Consider the following 16,689-nt stretch of genomic DNA (forward strand, 5'->3'; position numbering starts at 1 on the left):
CTACCATCTTCCTCCGCCGGCTCGGGTGCTGAGCCTATGCAGCTGGGGGGTATCCGCATCTCGACTAAGGAGAGGGAACGGAGAATCACCAACCGCCTCTGTCTCTATTGCGGTTCCGCTGGTCATTTTGTCACTTCATGTACAGTAAAAGCCAGAGCTCATCAGTAAGCGGAGGGCTACTGGTGAGCGCTACTACTCTGGTCTCTCCTTCAAGATCCTGCACTACCTTGTCAGTCCATCTACGCTGGACCGGTTCGTCAGCTTCCTGCAGTGCCTTGATAGACTCTGTGGCGGAGGGCTGTTTTATGGACGAGACCTGGGCTCGGGAACATGACATTCCTCTCAGACAGTTAAGGGAGCCCACGGCCTTGTTCGCTTTGGATGGTAGTCCTCTCCCCAGGATTCAGCGTGAGACGCTACCTTTAACCCTCACTGTCTCTGGTAATCATAGCGAAACCCTTTCTTTTTTAATTTTTCGTTCACCTTTTACACCTGTTGTTTTGGGCCATCCCTGGCTAGTTTGTCATAATCCTTCTATTAATTGGTCTAGTAATTTTCACCTCACTTTGTCCCGGTCGAGAGGAGGGGATTCTGTTAAAGCAATGAAATGACGTCATTATCTGTATGTAAACTGCTGCACGTGATTAAGTGGGAGCGCGCTCCGAGAATAAATTCTATTACCTATTATTGAAAGACTGGTCTGCGTCTATTTTATGCAAACAAGAAATCTTAGAAATTCTCATAAAATAGATTAAGGGCTTTCAATTGATGAAAGCACATTGGCATAATTAAATTACAGTAACAGTAATCAATAATGCATTATACATGCTGGAAAGTGGCTTGTTGGTCTAGGGGTATGATTCTTACTTTTGTTGTGAGAGGTCCTGGGTTCAAATCCTGGATGAGCCCTTTAACCCTTTAAAAAGGACCAGTCTAAGTGAAAACCTTTCTCAGAATATGTCTTCACTGAAACACACACAGCCAATGCTAGATTTAAGAGAAACAGCTGAAATGGGCTCCTTTTTCTCTGTGTGTGATTGGTGTCTGCTACAAATCTCGGATGAGCCTGCTATTACGAAGGTCAGAAACGTAAATAAAGTATTCTCATTCATAAAAATAAGCTAGAAAGTGACTCGTTTGTATAGAGGAATGATTCTAGCTTCGGGTGCGAGAGGTCCTGGGTTCAGATCCCCGACGAGCCCTTTAAAAAGGACCAGTCTAAGTTAAAACCTTTAACACAAATGATTGACGATGAATGAGCTAGCTGGCTTTACACGCGCCTTATTTGTGATTGGCCATCATTTGCATATAATTAGCATTTTGTTATTTGACGTGTATCTTTTTTGACATTCAAAGAACCAAACTGCGTCCCATACTCGATGTTCTAAAGGCAGATTCATTACCTTTATAACCATTATCCATCTTGGCCTTCAGAGAAGACTTTTGAGTCTTGTATTGGAATGCTTTGTGTTTAAAGATGAAATGATCTCATTTAGCCAATGTAACCACTCACTAATGTAAACAATCTTAACCATACAACGTAAAAAAAGCTGGATGTTTACATTTGGACAATGTGCTGTATTTGTATCAACTTTAGCTAAAGAATAGTGTCATAGTTGGTGCCCATGCGATATGTAAACAGTCACTTTTCTGTCTGGTGTACTGAAAATCTGGACACTCCATCAATCTTGGCAGCCTGTGTTGCGAGCAAAATGTTACATAATCAAAATGTAATTTACAAGGGCACCTTGGTCAAGAGACAACATTAGCGTTGTATTTTGATATGAATTGAAATTGAATATGAACCATCTAATTTACAATCTGATATTTTTGTCCCTTGTTTCATCATCACTTGTTTCTCCAGATTGGATATGTTTACGACTAAATATAAACAATTCAAACCGCTTTAAGTGTCTTTGCTTTACAAACTTGATCATCTTCAATGGGAACAAATTTCCACACAGTCAAGTCATGTTCTGTATGAAGTCAATACGTTTATTTTTATTTATAGCATTTATTTGAATATTTATACGTTCTCAAGCTGTAAACACAATTCACCTAAAGTCTGCTTCAATCACAATTCAGTTAGCAATGCTTGCAAAATGAACAGAAGATAAAACAAAGGCATAAAGTGATAGCTAACAGCCATACAGTATATACAGAATTTAGATTATATACAGTACAGAAAGAATTTGTGAATCCATTATGTATTTTGACATTGCAAATGTACAAATAGCTTGCAGTTGACTATATTACAGATTCCTATGCTGCACAGTATTTGTGTGTGTAAAAAATAAGACCATTAAAATAGCTTGTCAATTAGTCCCTTTACATGAAATGCACAGTAGCGTACTCTACTTAGTTGATTATGTTTGCTCTTATCTACAACATAGTGTGTGTCTTCATAGCGTGCCTTAACTAGATGCTCGGGCTGCATTTACTTGTGTCTGACCAGCATTCCATCAATCTGGAAAGGATAGAAATGATATATAATGTAAATTTACTTTAAAACACACCCAAAGAGAGTGATCCGTGGCTAAATAATCACTTTTCATTGGATGAGGCTCACGCATAGCTTGGGTGCCCATCTCTTTCTCCTGGCACCCAGGCTAGCTCCCACACACTCCTTTACTTAATGTTTCTAAGTGACAGTCTGATGTAGAGATGCCATGTGCAGTAGCTCCCTGAGACTAGGTAGAACCAGGCCTGGTGACCACAAGCTCAGAGAAATGCACAAAGTCAACATCAGAGCACACAGTACGAAACATAAGAGAGCAGTGTTGGTTACTGGTGTACACCCATACACAGGATCGCACTCATGAACACATGCACCCACTCACACACATATGCAACTGTTACAATTTGAGCGGTTACAGTATATAACCTGTCTTTAAAATAAGATGTTTCCTATATGTTGCTCAGTCGTGAGCTTTGGTGAAAGCCCGAAAGCCTTACAGGCGAGGCCAGTTGTAATCCTTAGATACATCATTTAAGCATTCGAAACATAGGTATGTTACATGTAAAACATAGGTATACAACTTTAAAAAAGCTGAAGGTTTACACTCAGACAATATGCTGTATTTGTATCAACATTAGCTAAAGAGTAGTGTTATAGTGGGTGCCCATGCAATATATAAACAGTCACTTTTTTTTGTCTGGTGTCCTGCAAATCTGGACACCCCATCAATCTTGCAGGCCTATGTTGTGCTGAACTACGGGCTAAGTTATCCTGGAAGCACATCCATCAGCCTACCTTAAACTATCATCAGACCTAATGCTCAAGTTCCAGTCATTTCAGACCCAGTCATTTATTTCAGTAACTGGTTGGACAGCAGAGTTGATGTGGGCCAACTATCTCAGTGTCACAACTCCAATGGGTATAGATACTTATGCAAAATGGAGGATTAAGGTGTTACAAAATTGTATTTCCTGTAGACTTCACTGTCTTGTTACTAAATGGTATCCTACCATCGACCATCCATTGCCATAGTTAGAGCATGTCGTTATAATGGCAAGTTATCTTGCCAAATTGAAATTACATTATCAAATCCAAATATATAGCTCAAAATATTAAGGTGAGGCATGGATCATGTTTTAATACCAATTGTAGACAGGATGGGTGTTTTCTCAGACAAGAAATATCAACATCAATGCTGCCATTGATGTTTTATGACCTGAAGGTGGCGCCAAAGACCCAACAAAGATACTCCTGAGGTTTGCAGCATTGACTTTGACTGAGACATGTCCCTCTCTCTCTTTTTCTCTCTTTCTATCTCTATCTCATTTAGAATGAGATACAACCGGTGTGTCTAGGTCACAAATGCTTTTGAACAATGTTTAGAATAGGGACACAACATCATTAGGAAGTAAATGCAACATTGCAAACACAGAAAATACTATGTTTGCAACTGTGTTTCCCAAATATCATGTTCCCACATCTTCAATGACAGAGGAAAGGAGACTAGGCTGCATGAAAGCATTCCAAAATGAATCTCAAGCGACGTTGAGACTGAAATCAAAACTAACCACAGTCACTCTGACTGGCAGAAACCACTTAGATGCCTTGAGTATTATACAGTACAGTAATATGTGTGTTGGGGTGTTCTCTTTGGCTTTAGACGAGTGAACATGTCTCTTGTCCAACTACAGCAGTGACCACGACCAGGTAAAGTGAGCTCACACACACACACACACACACACTAATATAACTGCCCATTGTCTGCTCACAGAAAGCATTTATGAAACTGGAACATTACACTTTAATCAAACATATATATTGTCGGGAAGGGAGAAGTAGTTTGTGGTGGTGCCAGTTTGTTCTGTTTTGTGTTACATAACTTCATAACACAGGAAGCTGTTTTATCGAGCACTCTGGGAAAATTGCATGACCAATCCCGGGACCCTGTCTTCTGCGATACAGAGAGTAAAAAGTTAAAAACACTTTTAACCTGATCCAGTCACAATAGGATGTGACAGAGTTTTGAGGCAAGGGGTTTTCTCACTGAGTGCTCTCTGAAAAGCCATTACTGTACATGGCTGGGAGGGCTGCCCTCTTCACACTGATGCAGAGGGAGGGAGTGTGTGTGTAAAGGTATATAAGTGAAGAAATCCCATTAATAGGATAGACACTGCCATTCGGTAGGCTTACAACAACAAAAAACACACAGACTGGCAGATGTACAGTCTTGTAGCTAGGTGAAATTCAGAAATAACTCATAATGGTTCAGTCTGTAAACTGAAGAAAGAGTGGGTGCAGGCAAGATCTCAACTTTTTGCCAGTTGAAAAGATGGCAGCCCAAGTTAGGCGTGGTTTACCCATACTAACTATTTAAGTGTTCAATGTCCTTTTTAAACTCATCATCAGAGTAGTGGGACACATGCCTTTTATATCAGATACAGAATCATGTCCACTCATCATTCTATTTCTATTATCTACGCATGGAATAGTATCAGCTTTGGTAATCTCAACAAATGTTCAGTATTAGCTATTTAAAGTTGCAATATGTAACTTTTTGGGCGACCTGACCAAATTCACATAGAAATGTGTGTTAAAGATATGTCATTCTCATTGAAAGCAAGTCTAAGAAGCGGCAGATCTGTTCTATGTGCTCCTGTTCTTAAGTTTAGTTTTGTTTTGTGTCTTACTTTCAGTTTTGCACACTAGCTTCAAACAGCTGAAAACATTGTTGGTTATGGAGAACATATTTCACAGCGGTTTAGATGTTACAGTGATTCTCTGCACTCTACTTGCTTGTTTTGTCATATGTACTGAAATTAAGCGAACTATTTGAATTTTTGTGATTTTGCACAGTGCATCTTTAATGGAGTGCTGGATCCATTTATTTTATGGGACATATACAAGACAAAAACCTTTTCAAAGGTGTTCTGGATTCTGAACCTTTTCAATCAAGAATCTGTTATAGAATAAATAGTTTATGAACGAAGTGCATTTAAGGACTGTGAATGGTGAATACAATTCCTTGGATGGGAAATGTCTCCAAGTCTCCTCTAAAATCTTTGGGTTGGGAGAAAGATATATATATATATTTAGATACTCTGATTGACTTTCCCAAGTGGTTCAATGGCTATATATTTCCCATGGTGCCTGGTGTCTTGTTCAACTGAAGCTGGTCGCAGACGAGGAAGAAGGAAGATGCTGACCTTCGCCCAACAATGTTCCTCAGGCAGCCTCTAGGATCTGTAGTCCTTTTTACTATAGGGCTTGTTGCCTAGGATACTATCCATCTCATGAACGATGGAGGACGACAACTTTGGAAGAACCTGTGAGAGAAGGAGAATGACATAATGAACACAATGTCCCCATTGGAATTCAAATTCAATGCCAGTACACATGTCATCAAATCCATGTCAACAATAGTAAACAAATCAAAGTTTATTTGTCACGTCCGCCGAATACAACAAATGTAGTAGACCTTACAGTGAAATGCTTACTTACAGGATCTAACCAATGGTGCAGAAAAAAAGGTATGTATGTGTGTGTGTGTAGGTAAGTAAAGAAATAAAATAACAGTAAAAATACATTTGAAAAAAGAGTAGCCAGGCTATATACAGACACATGTTAGTCAGGCTTATTGAGGTAGTATGTACATGTAGGTATTGTTAAAGTGACTATGCATATATGATGAACAGAGAGTAGCAGAAGCGTAAAAAGAGGGGTTGGCGGGTGGTGGGACACAATGCAGATAGCCCAGTTCGCCAATGTGCGGGAGCACTGGTTGGTCGGGCCAATTGAGGTAGTATGTACGTGAATGTATAGTTAAAGTGACTATGCATATAATGCAGATAAACAGAGACTATGCAGATAAACAGAGAGTAGCAGCAGCGTAAAAGAGGGGTTGGGGAGGCACACAATGCAAATAGTCCGGGTAACCATTTGGTTACCTGTTCAGGAGTCTTATGGCTTGGGGGTAAAAACTGTTGAGAAGCCTTTTTGTCCTAGACTTGGAACTATGGTACCGCTTGAACTGCGGTAGTAGAGAGAACAGTCTATGACTGGGGTGGCTGGGGTCTTTGACAATGTTTAGGGCCTTCCTCTGACACCGCCTGATGTAGAGGTCCTGGATGGCAGGCAGCTTTGCCCCAGTTATGTACTGGGCCGTACGCACTACCCTCTGAAGTGCCTTGCGGTCTGAGGCCGAGCAATTGCCGTACCAGGCAGTGATGCAACCAGTCAGAATGCTCTCGATGTTGCAGCTGTAGAACCTTTTGAGGATCTCAGGACCCATGCCAAATTTTTTTAGTTTCCTGAGGGAGAATAGGCTTTGTAGTGCCCTCTCCACGACTGTCTTGGTGTGTTTGGACCATTCTATTTTGTTGTTGATGTGGACACCAAGGAATTTGAAGCTCTCAACCTGCTCCACTACAGCCCCGTCGATGAGAATAGGGACGTGCTCGGTGCTCCTTTTCCTGTAGTCCACAATCATCTCCTTAGTCTTGGTTACGTTGAGGGATAGGTTGTTATTCTGGCACCACCCGGCCAGGTCTCTGACCTCCTCCCTATAGGCTGTCTCGTCGTTGTCGGTGATCAGGCACGACCCAATACCATCATTAAGTTTGCTGACGACACAGGTAGTCAGCAAACTTAATGATGGTGTTGGAGTTTGCCTGGCCATGAACAGGGAGTATAGGAGGGGACTGAGCACGCACTCCTGGGGAGCTCCAGTGTTAAAGATCAGCGTGGAAGATGTGTTCCTACCTACCCTCACCACCTGGGGGCGACCTGTCAGGAAGTCCAGGGTCCAGTTGCAGAGGGAGGTGTTTAGTCCCAGGTTCCTTAGCTTGGTGATGAGCTTTGAGGGTACTATGGTGTTGAACGCTGAGCTGTAGTCGATGAACAGCATTCTCACATAGGTGTTCCATTTGTCCAGGTGGGAAAGGGCAGTGTGTAGTGCAATAGAGATTATGTCGTCTGTGGATCTGTTTGGACGGTATGCAAATTGGAGTGGGTCTAGGGTTTCTGGGATAATGGTGTTGATGTGAGCCATTACCAGCCTTTCAAAGCACTTCATGGCTACGGACGTGAGTGCTACGGGTCTGTAGTCATTTAGGCAGGTTGCCTTTGTGTTCTTAGGCACAGGGACTATGGTGGTCTGCTTGGAGCATGTTGGTATTACAGACTCAATCAGGGAAATGTTGAAAATGTCAGTGAAGACACCTGCCAGTTGGTCAGCACATGCCCGGAGCACACGTCCTGGTAATCTGTCTGGCCACGCAGCCTTGTGTATGTTTTTTTTTTCCGTGTTTTTTTGTTGTTGAATTTTTACCCCCTTTTTCTTCCCAATTTCGTGGTATCCAATTGTTGGTAGCTACTATCTTATCTCATCACTACAACTCCCATACGGGCGCGGGAGAGACGAAGGTCGAAGGTCATGCGTCCTCCGATACACAACCCAACCAAGCCGCACTGCTTCTTAACACAGCACGCATCCAACCCGGAAGCCAGCCGCACAATGTGTCGGAGGAAACACAGTGCACCTGGCAACCTTGGTTAGCGCCGGCCCGCCACAGGAGTAGCTCAGTGCGAATGTTGCCTGTAATCCATGGCTTCTGGTTGGGGTATGTACGTACAGTCACTGTGGGGACGACGTCCTCAATGCACTTATTGATAAAGCCAGTGACTGATGTGGTGCATTCCTCAATGTCATCGGAAGAATCCCGGAACATGTTCCAGTCTGTGATAGCAAAGCAGTCCTGTAGTTTAGCATCTGCTTCAGCTGACCATTTTTTTATAGACCGAGTCACTGGTGCTTCCTGCTTTCATTTTTGCTTGTAAGCAGTAATCAGGAGGATAGAGTTGTGGTTGGATTTACCAAATGGAGGGCGAGGGAGAGCTTTATACGCATCTCTGTGTGTGGAGTACAGGTGATCTAGAATTTTTTTGCCCTCTGGTTGCACATTTAACATGTTGATAGAGATTTGGTAGAACTGATTTAAGTTTCCCTGCATTAAAGTCTCCGGCCACTAGGAGTGCCGCCTCTGGGTGAGTGGTTTCCTGTTTGCTTATTTCCTTATACAGCTGGCTGAGTGCTGTCTTAGTGCCGGCATCTGTCTGTGTTGGTAAATAAACAGCCACGAAAAGTATAGCTGAGAACTCTCTAGGCAAGTATTGTGGTCTGCAATTTATCACAATATACTCTACCTCATGCGAGCAAAATCTAGAGACTTCCTTAGATTTCGTGCACCAGCTGTTGTTTACAAATATGCACATAAGGTATATTCTAAAAAAAAAAATTTTTTTTAAATGTGCCTCATCAATCTTCACACAATAACCTATAACGGCAAAGCAAAAACAGCTTATTTTTTACGTGCTAATTATTAATACAAATATAAAATAGAAGTGTTCAGACCCTTTACTCAGTACTTTGTTGAAGCACCTTTCGAGACTTCTTTCGTATCACGCTACAAACTTGGAACACCTGTTTTTGCTGTTTTTCCATTCAGCTCTGCAGATCCTATCTAGCTCTGTCAGGTTGGATGGGGAGAGGTGCTACACAGCTATTTTCAGACCTCTCCAGAGATTGGGCTCAAGTCCGGGCTATGGCTGGGCCACTCAAGGACATTCAGAGACTTGTCCGGAAGCCACTCCTGCATTGTCTTGGCTGTGCGCTTAGGGTTGTTGTCCTGTTGGAAGGTGAACCTTCGCCGCAGTCTGAGGTCCTGAGTGCTCTGGAGCAGGTTTTCATCAAGGCTCTCTCTGTACATTGCTCAGTTCATCTTTGCCTCGATCCTGACTAGTCTTCTAGTGCCTGCAGCTGAAAAACATCCCCACAGCATGATGCTGGCACCACCATGCTTCACCGTAGGGATGGTTCCAGGCTTCCTCCCAGCGTGACGCTTGGCATTCAGGCCAGAGAATCTTGTTTCTCATAGTCTGAGAGACTTTAGGTGCCTTTTGGCAAACTCTAAGCGGGCTGTCATGTGCCTTTTACTGAGAAGTGGCTTCTGTCTGGCCACTCTACCATAAAGGCCTGATTGGTGGAGTGCTGCAGAGATAGTTGTCCTTCTGGAAGGTTTCCCCATCTCCACAGAGGAATTCTAGAGCTCTGTAGGAGTGACCATCAGGTTCTTGGTCACCTCCCTGACAAAGGCCCTTCTCACCCGATTGCTCAGTTTGGCCGGGCGGCCAGCTCCAGGATTAATCTTAAACATTTTCCAATTAGAATGCTGAATGTGTTCTTGGGGACCGTCAATGCTGCAGAAATGTTTTGGTACCCTTTCCCAGATCTGTGCATTGACATAATCCTGTCTCAGAGCTCTACGGACAATCCCTTCGACCTCATGGCTTGGTTTTTGCTCTGACATGCACTGTCAACTGTGGGACTTTATGTAGACAGGTGTGTGCCTTTCCAAATCATGTCCAATCAATTGAATTTACCATAGGTGGACTCCAATAAAGTTGTAGAAACATCTCAAGGATGATCAATGGAAACAGGATGTACCTGAGCTCAATTTCAAGTCTCATAGCAAAGGGGAGGAATACTTGTGTAAATTAGGTATTTCAGTTTCTAAAAAACGGTTTTCTCTTTGTCATTACGGGGTATTGTGTGTGTAAGACTGTAATGTAACAAAATGTGGAACAGTTGAAGGGGTCTGAATTTTTTCCCAAGGTACTGTATTTACCACTTAGAGGCAATGCTCGTTTAGAAGGTATTTCTCAGTGTGTGGAGAGAGAGGGAGAGCATGTGTATGTGGTATGTGAGTAAGTATCCATAAGTATGTGTGAATGTGAGTTCTCGCACACCTGGGTTCACGCCCATTGTGTGTGTGTGTGTGTGTGTGTGTGTGTGTGTGTGTGTGTGTGTGTGTGTGTGTGTGTGTGTGTGTGTGTGTGTGTGTGTGTGTGTGTGTGAAAGAGAGAGAGATCATGTGTTTGTGAGCAAGCATGCATAAGTACAGTATATGTGAGTGTGAGTACTTGTGTGGATGTGTGTGTGTGGAGTATTCACTTCTGACCTGTATTGCTGCTAGATTCTCCATCAGTTGGTCTGTGCTGGAGGCCCCCAGTAGCACAGAGCTCACCCCTTCATTCCTCAGGCACCATGCTGTGGGAATGAACAACCACACAGGAAAATGAACAATGTGTGTGTGGAAGCACAAAGCACAGTGAAGGACTGAAGAAACACACACACATCCAGTGCAACTAAGTGACTTCAGGTGACCACAAAGACTCATTCTCAGACACTGTGGAGTTAAGCTGAAACAACACATCAAAGATTTGACTACCAGGGAATTGACCAACCTCCCACTTGAGGTCCTACTAGACAGACAGACTATGGACGACAGTTAGCTCATTTGCTAACTCTGGTAATTTGACATTATTGTGAACACTGTTAGATAGATTGCATAAGTCAGACTGACTGACGGACAGACTGCTTTAATGACTGACTAACACGTTGGAGCTCAAAAGACACAGACAGACGGATGGCTGGACAGGACAGGCAGACAGACAGACAGAGAGAAAAAGAGAGAGCGGCAGGTGTGTGTTACCGATGGCGAGCTGGGGCAGGGTGCAGCCCAGTCGCTCGGCAATGGCCTGCAGCTCTTTCAGCTTCGCCTGCTGACGGCGCCCCTCCTCACTCAGGATCTTGTCCTTCATCCACTGGTAGCCCTGTCACAGCACAGTACATACACGCATGCATGCGTGCGAACACACACACACACACACACACACACACACACACACACACACACACACACACACACACACACACACACACTCTCGCTCAGGACTACTGTATCCAGAAACATCTGGGGTGCAGAGATGCCTTTCTGTGAATGGCTGAAAGTTATACATTTATCACACATAACGCATCCAGTGTGTGTGGATCTCTCACCAGTGGCAGAGCAGATGTCTGCAATGTGAGTGAACTACACAGAGACTGTAAATGACTGCCTCTGGTTATCACACACACACAGCTACCTGTCCCCTCTGTCTAAGACCTTGGTTCTGTGCTTCCACATTTGTGTGCTTGAGTGGACTTAAATAGCCTGTTTCCACCAGTGGAGTGTATGACATAGGAAATCAGTGGCATAGATCCCTTAATTGGAGGATTATTAAGCCAAAGATATCACTGAACAAGAGCAGGAGAGCTATAGACAGCATGGTACATCACACATACTGTAGAAATAGCACTGTGTGTGTGTGTGTGTGTGTGTGTGTGTGTGTGTGTGTGTGTGTGTGTGCATTTGAGCGTAGGTGTGTAGAATCTCCAAGGAATGTTCAACTGAAGCTGGCTGACCCATATACACCGAATGGCTTTCCTGACACTCTCAAAGTCTCCAATCCTCAATTGACACGCATTAGTTCAGAGGAACGTCCTACAACAATGTACTATCAGGATAAACTGTTGTTAGCAGAAAGGAAGGTGGCAGAGTGGCAGGACTAGAAAACAACACCAACTACAACCACAAGCAAAGGGGTGTGACAGATGTGGGCTGGAGAGGATAAGGCATCAGTCACTCGTCAAGGGTCAAAGGTTACCTTTAGTGAGGCCCGTGAGTACGGGGGTACCCCACTATCGTACTTCCCTGAGATGATCCCGCACGCCAGCGGAGACCACGTCATGGCACCCACACCTGCACAGAGACATCGGGATCATATTCATTAGTGCACACCGTAGCAAAACGTTTTGCAACGGAAACCCGAAAACAAGCGTTTCTTAATGGACAAGTTCAGGTAGGCCCTCTATGTTTCAGTCCGTTTTCTTCCATTTGGTGCCTAATGAATACCCAGCTTTACCGCCATTATGACTTCCATGCCTTGGTCTTTATGTGCCTTGACAAGCTACTTGGACTGAGAGCATCTCCTAAGAGTGATTCATTCAAAATACAAATAGTGTATATTAGCTACATTACAATTATCACAACTTTTGGCTAGCATTAGCCACATTACCAAACATGAATAGCAGCACATGGAGTATGTTTGTGGCACAAATTGCAGACCTCAGCTCTTTCAGGATCTACCCTTATTAAACGCTGGAACAATAGAGATGGAAAGAGGGCACACATATTTTATCGTTGTACTAAGTGCATCCTCTATCCACCTTTATGGGTCAAACCGAAGGGAGGCAGACGGTTGCTGTGTAACTTACCTATTTTGTGGAAGAGCTCGGGAAGCTGCACCTCCACCTTCTCCCTCTGGAACATGTGGTACTCAGCCTGCTCACATATAGGGGGTATCAGGTTGAACTGCCTGGCCACTGAGTACGCCTCCTATAGGACAGACAACGAACAGCAGCAAACAGGCTCAGGGACGAGCAATGTAATATCGTAACAATAGAGTGATGGGAATAAGTAATTGATTATTTTGTGGTTTTATCGTGTTTCAACCGTTTTCCAACTCACCATGATCTCCATGGAGCTCCAGCGCGACGTTCCCCAGTACATGGCCATACCCTGGTTGATCACATGGGTCATTGCCCGCACCGTCTCTGCCAATCAAAAGACACCATTCACCCATTGGCCCCGACATTGGAGAAGAGCAGGGGTGGGAACAGGTGAGATTAAGAGAGAGGGTGGAAAGGTATTGAGGAGAGGGATGTACGAGAATTGAAAGGGAAAGAGGAGATAGAAGGAAAGTCCACGTAGAATTTTGGAAAAAGGGTAAAAGCACAAAGGAGCTACCTGGTTAATGTATACATCAGTTTAAATAATGAGCAATGAAACATATGGGGAGAGAAGGATACTATGTAATTCCTTTTTTGGAGTCAATTGACACATTGATTTGACTTGATTTGTTTTGATTTGACACACAAAGGTATTTATGCGTTGAGTTTTGACAGTCACAAATCAGGCAGTCAAATACCAATTTTATCTGGGCAAAACAACACTATTCATGCCAGAGTCAAAATAGCAGTAGGGTCAATCCAAAACCCAGAGTTTTCTTCAAAGCTTTTCATGCTACTTTTATATAAGAAACATTACATTTTAAAAGCAGGCTGTTTTAAAAGCATGTTTTAAAGAGAACAGCTCTGTGCAAAAAAAATACTGTAAATCTCATAATCTAGCAGCACAATTTAATTTTAAACATGTCATGCTGTCAGATAATGAGATTTTCAGTATTTTATGTTTCCCCTATTACTATGTAATTACAGTTATAACTGAAGTAACAACATAGTAATTACATAGGTGTTATACTGTAACTATATGTAATAAGGTTGTAGCGCTATCAGTTATTACACAATTGGAACAGGGAATGTATAATTACACATCCAATTGCTGAAGATTCTGTTAAATGTTTTTACACATTTTCTTGTTCCACTATGTAACTGTTTTATAATTACACGTTTGAAAGACAACTGTGAATTACTTAATAACTCGACCCAAAATTTGACATTGTTACATGTTACAAGGCGCCACTAACCTTGAGATTCGTTCAACTCAGTCAATTTTTTCATTCTACAAACACATTTCATACAAGCACTAGCTCAGCCCCGGGATTAAACTCTAGTTTAGTTTCATGTCAAGTCAAACAGCAGTTACCTAAAGTGCCGTCAGAAAGTATTCCCACCCCTTGACTTTTTCCACATGTTGTTGTGATACAGCCTGAATTAAAAATGGATTCAATTGAGATTGTGTGTCACTGACCTACACACAATGTCAAAGTGGAATTATTTTTTTAGACATTTTTAGAAATGAATATAAAATGAAAAGCTGAAATGTCTTGAGTAAATAAGTATTCAACCCCTTTGTTGAGAAATAAGTATTCAACCCCTTTGTTATGGCAAGCCTAAAGTACAAATTAGCTTATTAAGTCGCATAATAAGTTGCATGTACTCACTCTGTGTGCAATAACAGTGTTTAAATGACTACCCCATCCTATTCCCCACACACACACAATTATTTCGAAGGTCCCTCAGTCAAGTGGCGAATTTCAAACACAGATTCAACCAGAAAGACCAGGGAGGTTTTTCCAATGCCTCGCAAAGAAGGACACCTATTGGTAGATGGGTAAACATTTTATAAAAAGCAGACATTGAATATCCCTTTGAGCAGGTTATTATATATACTTTAGATGGTGTATCAATGCACTCAATCAGTACAAAGATACAGGCAACCTTGCTGGATCGAATCTGACAAGGTTAAAATCTGTTGTTCTGCCCGAGCAAGGTAGTTAACCCACTGTTCTCCGGGCACTGAAGACGTGGATGTCGATTATGGCAGACCCCCGCACCTCTCTGATTCTTAGAGACATACTCAGAAAGACTCGAAGCTGTAATCACTGTTGAATACTTATATATTCAAGCTATATGTGTTTTATTTTTCAAACATTTTTGACAAATGTTCGAATTTGTCTTCCACTTTGACATTAGAGTATTTTGTGTAGATCATTGACAATAAAAAAAAAAAAACATTTTAATCCCACCTAGTAACACAACAAAATATGTAAAAAGACAAGGGGTGTGAATAATTTCTGAAGGCAAACACACACACACACACACACACACACACACACACACACACACACACACACACACATACACAGTCAATACTGCTGCTCTAGTATATATTATTTATTCAACACCGCGACCAAGATACTACCCATTTTATATTTGTAAATACAGTTGTACTTGACATAGCACATTCATTATCTATACTGTAGATCCTATTGTGTACATATCTGGCTATTACTATGCATAATAACTCTTATATTACATGTTCATTTTTAGAAACTGTTAAACCTTCTTCTTATTATTATTCTCTCCGCCGCCACATGTAGCGTCAAAACCGTAAAATCTACCGATACCAAAACAACTTTCAAACGTGTAGGCTCACCATCTGCAGTGCACTTGAAAAAACTTTTCACACTACAACCATACTTGCATAAATCCCAATTCATGTCAATGGCCATAGACTTGAATGGTAAAAAATGTAGCCCTTAACTAGTCTTCAACCGTTTAAGCAAGAAACGCCATTCAAACTTTAAAATGTGCAGACTGGTCTGGAATAGGTTGCTTGTATTCAGCGTTTTGATACCATGTATACTTTCTGAACTATTGCTGTTTAATGGTGGTACCTAGGCTTAAATGGGAAGTATTTGGATTCGCCAATACTCTTGAGCCGTTAAATATACCAACACCAAAGCAACTTTAAAACGTGCAGATTGCCACTGGTACTGTTGCTTGAAGAAAACGTTTTGAAACGAATTATACTTTTCATACTGCAACTATATTTGCATAAACCCAAATATATTTTAGGGGCTATAGACTTTAATGGAAGAAATACCGGTCGCTGCTAGTTTTCAATGGTTTAAGCTAGAAACGCCATTCAAACTCAAAAACGTTGACACCATTCTGGAATAGTGTGCTTGAATACAGCTTTTTGATACAATTTATACTATTTAAACTATAACCATTTTAAATGTCCATAAACGCTTGAAAGGCCTTAAAGCGAAGACTTTGGATTAGCCAACATTAATTCCTAGGAAAAGATACTATAAATAGACATCCTAAAGAATACATTTCAATACTAATTGAACCGTTAACGTCACAAACACCAAACCAAATACTGACATGTACAGACTGACTCAACTTAGATTGCATGTAAAAAGATTGTTGATGCTCTTTGTGCTTTTGGAACTATAACAGTTTTATATTTGCATAAAAGCTCCATAGACTTCAAAGGCAACATCTGGATTCACCACTGCTCTTGAGTCATTTCAGCTACAAACACCACCCCAATGTTGACATGTGGAGACAGACTCAACATAGATGGCTTTAACACTGTTTTTTGATACCATTCATATTTTATAAACTATGAAGCTTGTCTTATCCCCATTTATTTCAATGGAGGAATTCAGGCTTCAACATTCTAAACTGAAATAACTGGCACAAAACTTACAGAAAGTTCCAACTAAAACATTGACAGCTTAAAAATATATGATATGACTTATAAGGATATAGTACTCTAGGCTACTATACTAGCCCACTATAACCCACTATAATAGCTCCACACCTACAAACCTCTCCAAAATAGGTCACTATAGCTAACACAGCCTATGAAAACACTATTACTACCATTACTACTACTACCACCATCACTACTGCCATCACTACCACTAATACTACTATTTCACAACCATAAAGAATTCAAGACTAGCAAGCACACCACATTTACTTCAGTAAATGTCCTTTCATAGTTGATATTGATTATTGAACTGCAATGTTGTGG

The 16,689-nt window shown here is 41.7% G+C and overlaps 1 protein-coding gene across 3 annotated transcripts in view; it reads right to left on the bottom strand.

Moving 5' to 3' along the window:
• Positions 1 to 1,972: 1,972 nt before the first annotated feature.
• LOC110532151 (voltage-gated potassium channel subunit beta-2) overlaps positions 1,973 to 16,689 on the bottom strand; it is a 104,817-nt gene continuing 90,100 nt past the window's right edge. For all 3 annotated transcript variants that reach the window (XM_036988065.1, XM_036988063.1, XM_021615795.2), the window contains 7 exons: positions 12,865 to 12,950; positions 12,612 to 12,732; positions 12,002 to 12,096; positions 11,008 to 11,128; positions 10,474 to 10,562; positions 5,662 to 5,781; positions 1,973 to 2,467 (listed from right to left, as the gene is read on the bottom strand). In XM_036988065.1, coding sequence (XP_036843960.1) covers positions 5,692 to 5,781; positions 10,474 to 10,562; positions 11,008 to 11,128; positions 12,002 to 12,096; positions 12,612 to 12,732; positions 12,865 to 12,950 — 602 coding nt within the window. In that variant the 3' untranslated portion in view covers positions 1,973 to 2,467; positions 5,662 to 5,691. The remainder of the gene's footprint in view (positions 2,468 to 5,661; positions 5,782 to 10,473; positions 10,563 to 11,007; positions 11,129 to 12,001; positions 12,097 to 12,611; positions 12,733 to 12,864; positions 12,951 to 16,689) is intronic.

The sequence above is a fragment of the Oncorhynchus mykiss genome, chromosome 9 (genome assembly GCF_013265735.2).
Source record: "Oncorhynchus mykiss isolate Arlee chromosome 9, USDA_OmykA_1.1, whole genome shotgun sequence".
NCBI classification, from domain to species: Eukaryota; Metazoa; Chordata; class Actinopteri; order Salmoniformes; family Salmonidae; genus Oncorhynchus; species Oncorhynchus mykiss.